Source organism: Miscanthus floridulus, chromosome 1, assembly GCF_019320115.1.
Source record: "Miscanthus floridulus cultivar M001 chromosome 1, ASM1932011v1, whole genome shotgun sequence".
Taxonomy (NCBI): domain Eukaryota; kingdom Viridiplantae; phylum Streptophyta; class Magnoliopsida; order Poales; family Poaceae; genus Miscanthus; species Miscanthus floridulus.
Genome location: NC_089580.1, coordinates 197,630,857 through 197,640,252, shown reverse-complemented (window position 1 = coordinate 197,640,252; position 9,396 = coordinate 197,630,857). Strand labels below are relative to the sequence as shown.

The window sequence follows — 9,396 nt, the reverse complement described above, 5'->3', positions numbered from 1 at the left end:
GTATAGCGTCAAGACGTCTCTCCTCCAGGGCGTCGAGCTCTTGGAAGCGGAGTCGGACCTGTTCATCTTGAGTTAGTCCATCATGAATAGCCACCCGTAGTGATGGTAGCTGGATTTCCAAAGGCAAAACTGCCTCACACCCATACACAAGAGAGTACGGGGTAGCTTGTGTTGGGGTACGAACCGTGACGCGGTACGCCCATAATGCTTCAAAGAGACGATCATGCTAGTCCCTTCTATACTTGTGCACCGTCTTCTTTAGTATCTTGCCGAGCGTCTTGTTGAACACCTCTATCATCCCGTTTGCCTGGGGATAATAGCCAGTGGAGTAGTTCCACTTTATCTTATACTTGTCCATGAACCTGTGCATTTTGTCCGACCTGAAAGCTTTAGCATTGTCGGATGTAATACGGTGTGGAATTCCGAAGCGGTATATAATGTGTCGCTCCAGAAAGTTGATGGCGTTAGCGCTTTTCACCTCACGCAGTGGTACTACCTCTACCCACTTGGAGAAGTAGTCTGTTGCAGCGAGGATGAAACGATGACCTCCAGAAGAAGGAGGGTCAACGGGGCCGATGACGTCTATGCCCCAAGCGTCGAACGGCCACGAAGGGACTGTTGGTCGTAGAGGGACCGGCGGTAGATGCTTGAAGTCACCATGGATTTGGCAACCATGACATGTCTTTGCCACCTTCAGGCAATCTACCATGATGCCCAGCCAGTAGTACCCAGCCAAGCGGATGCTATGGTACATCTTTGGCCCGCTTTGGTGTCCGCCACAGATTCCGTGATGCACCTCCTTCAAAATCTCATCAGCTTCGTGACGGCTGACGCATCGGAGGAGCATTTCTTGCCCATAGGCACGCCTGTAGAGCACGCCTCCCTTGTAGATATAGGAAGGGAGTCATCGTTGTAGTTGGCGCCTCTTCACAGCATCGTCGGGGAGAGTGCCATGCTTGAAGTAGTCGATGAAGGGTTTGCGCCAATCGTCGTCTTCGACGGCGCATGCGGTGACGGTGTTAACCTCGTGCTCCTTCGAGATGAGCTCCAGCACCGCGGGAAGCAGCCACCTCTCCTCGACGGTAACTTGCGCGGACTTACCCTCAGGAAGGGCGAGTGCCACTGCAAGTTTGGCCAACGCATCAGCTGGAGCGTTCCTGCTTCGTGGGACATGAAGAATTTCAATATGTTTGAATTCATTCATGAGCTTCCGGGCTACCTCATAGTACGGCATAAGCTCCGGTTTGCGAACCTCATATACCCCATTGACCTGTCGAACAATTAGTTGAGAGTCCCCATGAACCCGTAGGGAACATACCTCCATGGAAAGTGCTAGGAGAAGGCCAAAGATGAGCGCTTCATACTCCGCTTCATTGTTGGAGCACTCCTTGAGAAGGGAGAATGAATGGTACATCACTCCTCCTCGTGGGTTCTTGAACACCAATCCGGCTCCCGCTCTCCGTCTTGAGGCACCGTTTAGGGTGTCTTCTACTCGCGAAGCGCCATCGAAGTAGAGCTCCCATGGAGCTTCGATCTCGGTGGTGAATACCTCTTGATCGAGCAACTCGGCGATGAGCGGAGAGTCATCGGGTACAGGATGTGCCACAAGGAACTCGGCTAGAGCTTGTCCCTTGACGGCTTTTTGTGGCACGAAGGTGATGTCGAACTCCGTCATGAGTAGCACCCATTTTGCTAGTCGCCCGATGAGCGTGGGCTGACTAAGCAGGTATTTTATTGGGTCCGCTCTTGCCACCAATTGGATCTCATGCGCCAACATGTAATGCCTTAACTTCTTCAAGGCAAAGATCAGTGCCAAGCACAACTTCTCAATGGGAGAGTAGTTGCATTCGGCACCCACCATGGTGCGGCTTAGGTAGTAGCACGCCACTTCTTTGCCTTCGTCGTTGTATTGTGCAAGTAAGGCGCCTAGCGAAGAAAGCTGAGCAGCAATATAAAGAATGAGAGGGCGCCCTTTTACAGGAGCTGCCAACGCAGGAGGATTAAGGAGGTACCTTTTGATGCTGTCGAAGCAATTTTGGCACTCCTCGTCCCATACGAATGGCCCCTTTCTTCATTAGCTTGGAGAAGGGTTGTACACGCCCGGACAGGTTGGAGATGAAGCATCGAATGTAGGCTAGATGTCCTTGGAGCATCCTCAACTCCTTCAACTTTTGGGGCGGCGGCATCTCGAGGATGGCGGTGATCGTCTTTGGCTCGATCTCGATGCCACGATGTCGGACGATAAAGCCGAGGAAGACGCTTGACCGAACAGCGAATGCGCACTTGAGGGGGTTCATCTTGAGCTGGTGTCGATGTAAACGCTCGAACACCACCCGCAAGTCATCTTGATGGTCTTTGCGGTCTTTTGTTTTCACCACCATGTCATCGACGTAGCACTCGACGGAGTGGTGGATCAAGTCACTGAGTATGTGCGTCATAGCTCGTTGATAGGTGGCACCAGCGTTCTTCAACCCGAAGGGCATCACCGTGTAATGGAAGTTGCCCTTAGGTGTTCTAAATGCGGTGTCGAGTGCATCGACAGGGTCCATTTTGATTTGGTTGTATCCAGACGACCCATCCATGAAGGACAAGGCGTCGAACCCGGTAGTAGCGTCGACCACCATTTCCGTGATCGGAAGAGGGAAGTCATCTTTAGGGCAAGCTCGATTCAAGTTGCAGAAGTCAACGCAGACTCGCACTTTCCCATTCTTCTTCTCCATGGGGACGATGGTGGAGAGCCATCGTGGGTATTGTATCTCCTTGATGAACCCTGCCGCGATCATGTTGTCCACCTCCGCTATAACCTGGTCTTGGAACTCAGGTCGGAGGCATCGAGGTGCTTGCTTCACAGGACAAACTTGTGGGTCAATTGCCAGCTTGTGAGTGGCGACACTAGGATCTAATCCTAGCATTTCTTTATAGCTCCATGCGAAGCAATCTTTGTACTCCATTAAGAACCTTCGATAATCTTCTCGCTCCTCCGTGAGTGCAGCGCTCACAAAGGTCAGACGCGGATCATCTTCAGTTCCGAGATTGATTTGTACAAGCTCATCGATGGTGGGCTGCCCTCCATCTTCGAGCTGTTGGGGTGCTGATGTGACATTCGGCTCTCCATCTTCTTCCACCGCTTCTACCTCTAGGGGGTGTTGTTGGCGTCGAGGCTGGTAGGAGCAGCCAACTTCATCTCCCATGGTAGTCGACATGGTGAAGCAGTGGGCGATGTTGGCGTTGACCGAATCTTCTCCTTCGTCAGAGGTGTCGATGTTGTGGTAACCTAACCCGAACTTGGGCTGAGCTTTGTTCTTCCTCTTGATGAGAATCTCTGCCTGGCTCCACCATTGCTCACATATGGATGGTGGTCGTGGGACCCTGTTGTTTGGACCGAGCGTGATCCCAGCCTTCTCTAGCAGGCGAACCATTCTAGGCTCGGCCTTCATGGTCGTAAGTGCCTCATCTGCATCATGATCAGGGTTAGGGGATTCAAGTACAAAATCACAATGTTGTACTTGTGGCACTTTATAGAAGATGGTGCTAGGTGTAGAGGAGTGACCGGGAATTGTCCATACTTCCAACTCGGCGGTTGTCGATATGTACAATGATGGAGGTTGCATGCATTCAGCGCTCTCCGCTACTCCTTCTATTTCAGCGACCCTCTTCTTTACGACTCCTTCCGACGTTAGTGAGGGTTGGCTTGTAGACACTTGAGGTGTTGGCGTTGATGACGCATCTTCAATTCTTATTGGCAGTTTGGTGCCACCTCCGAGGGTCAGAGCACCAGGCTTTGTATCCTCCTTAGTTGACATAACCTCCTTAACTTGGGAGACAACCGTCAATAAGGGTCTCCGTGTAGGCCTTAATGTTAGGGGTGTCGATGTGGACACTCCTACTTTCAACGATAGAGGAGTGGCCGTGGATGTCGAGGGAATGCTACCCGCCCCCTGCCTTGTCCTTCTAGACCTTGGGGACGTCCTCCTCTTGGAGGGGGAGCATGGCATGATGAGAGCCTTCACCTCAGGTGTCGACAAAGCGCCAGGCTTCAGCACGATGTCAGCTGCAGGAGCGACTCGACCAAGCTGATACTTGTACTCCTCCACCGGAAAGTAATACTTGGCGTCCGCGTGGTACGCCTCTTGCACGGTGTACGGGGACATGTTGCTGATGATGCGTTGTTGCGTCTTGCTTCCATCAAGGAACTTTAAGCATTGATGCAGCGTAGATGGCACCACCCGATACTTGTGAATCCACGGCCTCCCTAGAAGCGCGGAGTACGACGTGTTGGCGTCGATGACGTAGAACCGCACTTTGAAGCTAAATGTGGACATCTGGATCTTAATGGTAAGAGCTCCTAAAGTCGCCTTCCCAGAGTTGTCGAAGCCACAGATGATGACGTTCGTAGGCTCCAAGTCAGCCACCGTGTAGCCAGCTCACGTCAAGCTCCGTAGGGGAAGGATGTTCACAGCGGACCTCGGGTCGATGAGGATTCGACGAAGGTGCGCGGCTCCTACGTTCCCTTCAACATAGAGTGGGCGGTTGTGATCGCCGTCTTCTACCACCTCATCTTCTTCATCGAACGTGATCTCGTTTACAAACAACGGGTTGTTGATAAGGCGGTGTTTGGCCATGATGACTTCATAGAGCTCCAGTTCTTGCAGCGCCTTCACTAGGGATTTTCGGAGCTCGGGCACAAGCATGAGAGCATCATAGACGCTCAGCGATGCGGGGACCCGCTTTAGGTGAGAGACAACATTGTAGTCGATGTCATCAATTCTGTTCTTTTTCTTTGATGTTTCGGGCACTCCCGCTAACGGGGTACCTTCATTTGTAGGCTTGTTCCCTTTTGGTTGCTTGACTTGGGACAACTCTTGTAAAGCCTTCCCACTTCGTAGGTTCATGTTGACTTCCAGCGGGGCATCTCCTTGCTCAGCACCATCATGGAGCACTTCCTGCTCTCTAGTCGTGAGCAGCTCATTGGAGTTTGCGCTACCGTCGTTGCTGCTAGCGGAAGTGGCGTTACATGTTGCCGCATTTGAGGTTGGCGAAGAGCTTGATTCTTCACTTACCTCTTCAGTCGAAATCTGTCCCCAATCCTTGGGCCAGTATTCTGCCAAGGTAGCTAGAACGCGACCCATACGAGGGAAGGGCACATTTCCTTGCTCCTTGGGGACAAACCGAGGTTGCAGGCGCTGCCGGCTTGGGTCTGGCCGCCTTGGTGCTGGTGTCGATGTTGATGTTGCATGTGGAGACACGACCGTGCGAGGATGTCGCGGGGGATGCCCATTTGGTCATCGTCGATGCTGTACTTCGGTCCACGTCTCCCCTTGAGGGACCCTAGTCGGCTCTGTTGGTGTAGTTTGGGGCTGCTTGAGCGTCGCAGAGGCAAGTTGCTCCTCGACTTGCGCTAGCGGCACCCATGATCCCTGGTCTCTTTCTCCTTCTTGACTCACCGAAGAACGTGCCCCCATCGTCACCATGTTAACAGCATGGTAATCAGGATTAACAGCACTGGGATCCAGGTTGATTCTCCCCTCGATGACGGCTTTTTGGAGCCACTCCTTGAAGGCGATGCAATCCTCGATCAAGTGACCGACGTACCTGTGGTATGGGCAGTACAAAGGATTGTTAGCCATGCTTACCTGGTGTGGCCGACATGGTTCAGGAAGGCGGAGCGCTTGATTGTCCATCAGCTGCTCGAACATAGCTTTCACCAACTCCCACCTGAAGATGTATTGCTTCTTGAGGAGGTCTGAGAGACGCGTCCTCCTTCCTTCTTGATCATTCCTTGCGCCTAGGAAAGGCGCTTGGGCTGGAGGGACGTTGGAGAAAACCCTCACCGTATTCGCCTCTGCTTGAGCCTTCATCTTGCCCCCAGCGTTGCTGGGCTTCACTGTCGAGCTGAAGCGCTTAGCAGGGTCAAAGACGCTCGCGTTCTTGTAGAGCTCCATGATTTGAGGCGACTTTTCGAACTCGATCTTGGTGGCGGCCACCGCGGAGCTCAGTTTGCTGAACGTCCTAGGCTCACGATGAGAGACTTCGAGCGACCAGTGTTGTAGCATCCCATGAATGCACATTCCGATCGCATCCTCGAGGTGCATGTCTCTAGCCAGACGCACATAGCTATCCTGAAACCGGATAATGTAGTCGTCGATGGCTTCATCGTGTCGTTGCTTAACTTGCGACAGCTCGGCGATGGAGATGTCCCTCTTCATAGCAACAAAGTGCTTTTTGAAGGCGCTCTTCATGTCAGTCCAGCTAGTAATTTTTTCTACCGGCAGCCGGCTGTACCAATGGAACGCCGCGCCGGTTAGAGATCCTGAGAATTGGCGCAATAGCAGCGACGAGTTGTTGGCTGTGTCGCCGCATGCTGCCTCAAAGTAGGCCAGATGCTCTCTCGCATCCCCAGTCCCATCGAATTGACAGAATTTAGGTGGGCGCCATCCCACAGGGAAGGGGACAAGATCGTGCCATGCTTCATATGGCTTCTCCAAGTCACCCTCTAGTGAGTGCGGCGCCTTCTCGTTTGTGATCTGCCTCAACTTCTTGGTCACCATGTCCTCGACTATGTCATGATAGTCTTTTAGCGCTGATGGTTGTGGTCCTGCACTTGCCAACGCAGAGGGATTTCGCAATGGAGGGGGACGAGCACTTGCAATGCCTTCTACCTCCTCAAGCTGCGGATCCTCGGGAGGTTGATGGGCACCACCAGGTTGCACGTTTTGTGTTAGGGTCGTCATTAGTTCAACTAGATTGTCAAACTTTGTTGACAACGCCCTGATCACCTCGCCTTGTGCTTGTACTTGATCTTCTAGGCTTCTTGGGGCGCTGTTCTCTCCCGCCATGCGTGCTGACGCTGTGTTAAGGTCGCCGATATACTCCTCCCCTTCCAAAGGGATGGAGCGAGCGAGGTTGTGGTAGAGTGGCAATGTGGAGTTCACCTCCAATGACGCAGAGGAGTCGGAGTCGGAGTCGGAGTTAGAATCACAGGTGTAAGGGCCCAAAAACTCCTTCTCTTCATCGACCATGGCTTGGTTCACCTTTTGCTCCGCGATGGACTTAAGCTGATTACTAGCCCTAGCCCGATCAACGAGGTGTTGCAATTCCTATTGGTCTTGTGGAAGCCAAGATGAGATGTCGGCGTATCGTTTTGGAGATATGTCCGACGTCAATATATCATCACCATCGGACAACGCATTCCTTCTCTTGCTAATAGGGAAGCAAGGAGCTGATTGGCATTCCTTCTCTCGCTAATAGGGAAGCAAGGAGCTGATGTCCCTACTTTCGGATTCATCGGGATCTCTTTGTCAGAAGGATAAGTGAAGTGATGGGTCACCGGTAGAGGGACCCATGTCTCTTCGGACATGTGCTCTGGATGTGCCGTTAATGCAACGCACATGGCTACGTCCTTCTTGGGTGCTTCAGTCGTTGGAGAGGCTTCCTCATCCATCGCAACCGTATCGTCAACTTGAGCTTGTGGAAGAACCTCACCATCTTGCATGGATGGCGCTTTCTCGACGGTGGACTCTCCTAGGCTATCCGAAGAGGCTATGCTTGGTGTAGATTCTCGCGATCCTTCTCTTTTCAAGATAATTGGAGGGCGCTCTTGAGTAGGAGCGACCCCTTTCCCTGCTGCCTCGCCACCTCGCACCTTGCGAGGTTTTGGAGTTAATCTTTTGAGGAGGTACTTGTACCTCTCGTTGCTTTCTAGAGTGGGGGAGATACGGAATATGATTCTCCCATCTTCTTGGCGGATGTCCCCATCAGCATGAACGCGCACTTGAGTGTTCGTAAGCACCAACTCCTCAAGCTCACGGTAGAGTGTATGGCGGTTCCTTCGTCGCCTCTCACGCTTGCGTTGGTTCTCCGTTGGCACATGTCGATCCTGTGACGGCCCTTGTGGTGCAGGAGGAACCACCGGCCCAACTGGTCGGGGAGTTGTGCTTGGGACGTTCTCTTCCCACCGCCTCGATCCTGAGGCTCCATGCCTTGGAGAAGGCGGAGGTGGAGCAAACCTTCCAATGGATGGAGAGGCAGCGCGTCGTTCTTGCGTTTCACGAGGAGGTGCGGCATAGTCAGTACGCCTCGCCCACGTGTTTCGTCGTGGAGGCGGAGCCATGTATCCTCGATGCGTGGGTGGTGGAGTTCGGCGACGCGGTGCCAAGGTTTGGCGCTCATGTTGGGGACGGTGGCTCGGCGCACGCCTTTCCGGCCCAGTCCTGAATCGAGCCGAGGAAGATTCCGACGTAGCCTGAAGCCTTCTCCCAAGCTCGGCCACTTGGTCTCATAATTGACGGATCTCCTCCTGCACATTCCCATCGTGAGGTGTAGGTTGTTCAGTTTGCAGAGGCACAAACCTGTTGGCGTTACGAGAGGAGGCGCCGTTAGTCGCCGACGCGTGAAGGCAAGACACCCATCTAGTCGGTTGGATCGGGATGCTGTTGTCGACGATGGTGGTTGGTCCGGCGATGTAGGGCTGCCTGTTTGCACGGCGCATCTTCCAATACTCCCGCATGATCGTGCGCCTCACAAGCTCCTTGATCTTGGCAGGTTCATATGCCCACCCGTTAGGGAACAAGTTGTATGGAGGCTCCACCGTGCTGGGGTAGATGAACACCTTGCGACTTAGGTCTCTCACGTCTAGAGACCAGTCCTCCTCTGGAACAGTGCTTCGTGCAATGCGAGCACTGACTTGTTGGTGGAGTTGTTGTACCTTGCGGTACTTCCTCCTACAGTTGCGTAGCGGGTGTGGGTTCGACGCGTGGCGAGCATGCATCATTTGTCGACGCAGGTCACACGAGATAGCCTCCAAGGCTTCGAGCAACTCCACCTCCGCGTATTCCACAGGTGGAACGGGTGTGTCTTTGGCTGGAGTCGATGCGGGAGGTTGGAGAGCCGCACTACTCGCACGCCTGTTGTTTGCCTTGATGCGTAGTTGTTGTGCAGCATGGACGTCTCCTTTGACCTCCTCGATGGTGGACTTCTTCAGGAGGGCGCGAGCTTCCAGCATGAGGTTGCGACGCTCCTTCTTAGCCTTAGCAAAGGCTCGCTTCTGCGCCTTTTTGGACTCGACCTTTTGGAACAGGGCTGGGTCTTGTGTTTGGTGGAAGTAGGTCTTCTCGCGATGCTCGAAGACCTCTACCGGAGGGTGCATGCCGAAGGAGATCAAGAACAGAGTCTCAACGTTGGCGGTGCCGTGGACTCCTCCCGCTCCTTCTTGGATCTCCGTAGGGCGGACCTTCTCGACCTTCATGGGGAATGCCGGCTTGACGTCAGCAGCTTCCAGTCGTGCTCCCATCGGTCCAGAGATCGGCACTAGGAATTGCCCGATCTAAATCATGGCAGACTCCTAGGTGGTTGCAGCGTCGGATGGTCCTCCTGCAAGAAGGGGACCATTCATTAGGA

General features: G+C 53.4%; 2 protein-coding genes across 2 annotated transcripts; both read right to left on the bottom strand.

The window, feature by feature from the left end:
- Nucleotides 1–904: 904 nt before the first annotated feature.
- Nucleotides 905–4,322, bottom strand: LOC136469790 (uncharacterized). Its single transcript, XM_066467855.1, has 3 exons — nucleotides 3,932–4,322; nucleotides 2,013–3,454; nucleotides 905–1,939 (listed from the first exon to the last, which is right to left on the bottom strand). The coding sequence occupies exons 1-3, from the start codon at nucleotides 4,320–4,322 to the stop codon at nucleotides 905–907; spliced, it is 2,868 nt and encodes a 955-aa protein (XP_066323952.1).
- A 102-nt stretch (nucleotides 4,323–4,424) lies between these two features.
- On the bottom strand, nucleotides 4,425–7,019 carry LOC136469783 (uncharacterized). Its single transcript, XM_066467850.1, has 3 exons — nucleotides 5,445–7,019; nucleotides 5,061–5,113; nucleotides 4,425–4,992 (listed from the first exon to the last, which is right to left on the bottom strand). Exons 1-3 carry the CDS (start codon nucleotides 7,017–7,019, stop codon nucleotides 4,425–4,427), a joined length of 2,196 nt encoding a protein of 731 aa, XP_066323947.1.
- Nucleotides 7,020–9,396: the final 2,377 nt, after the last annotated feature.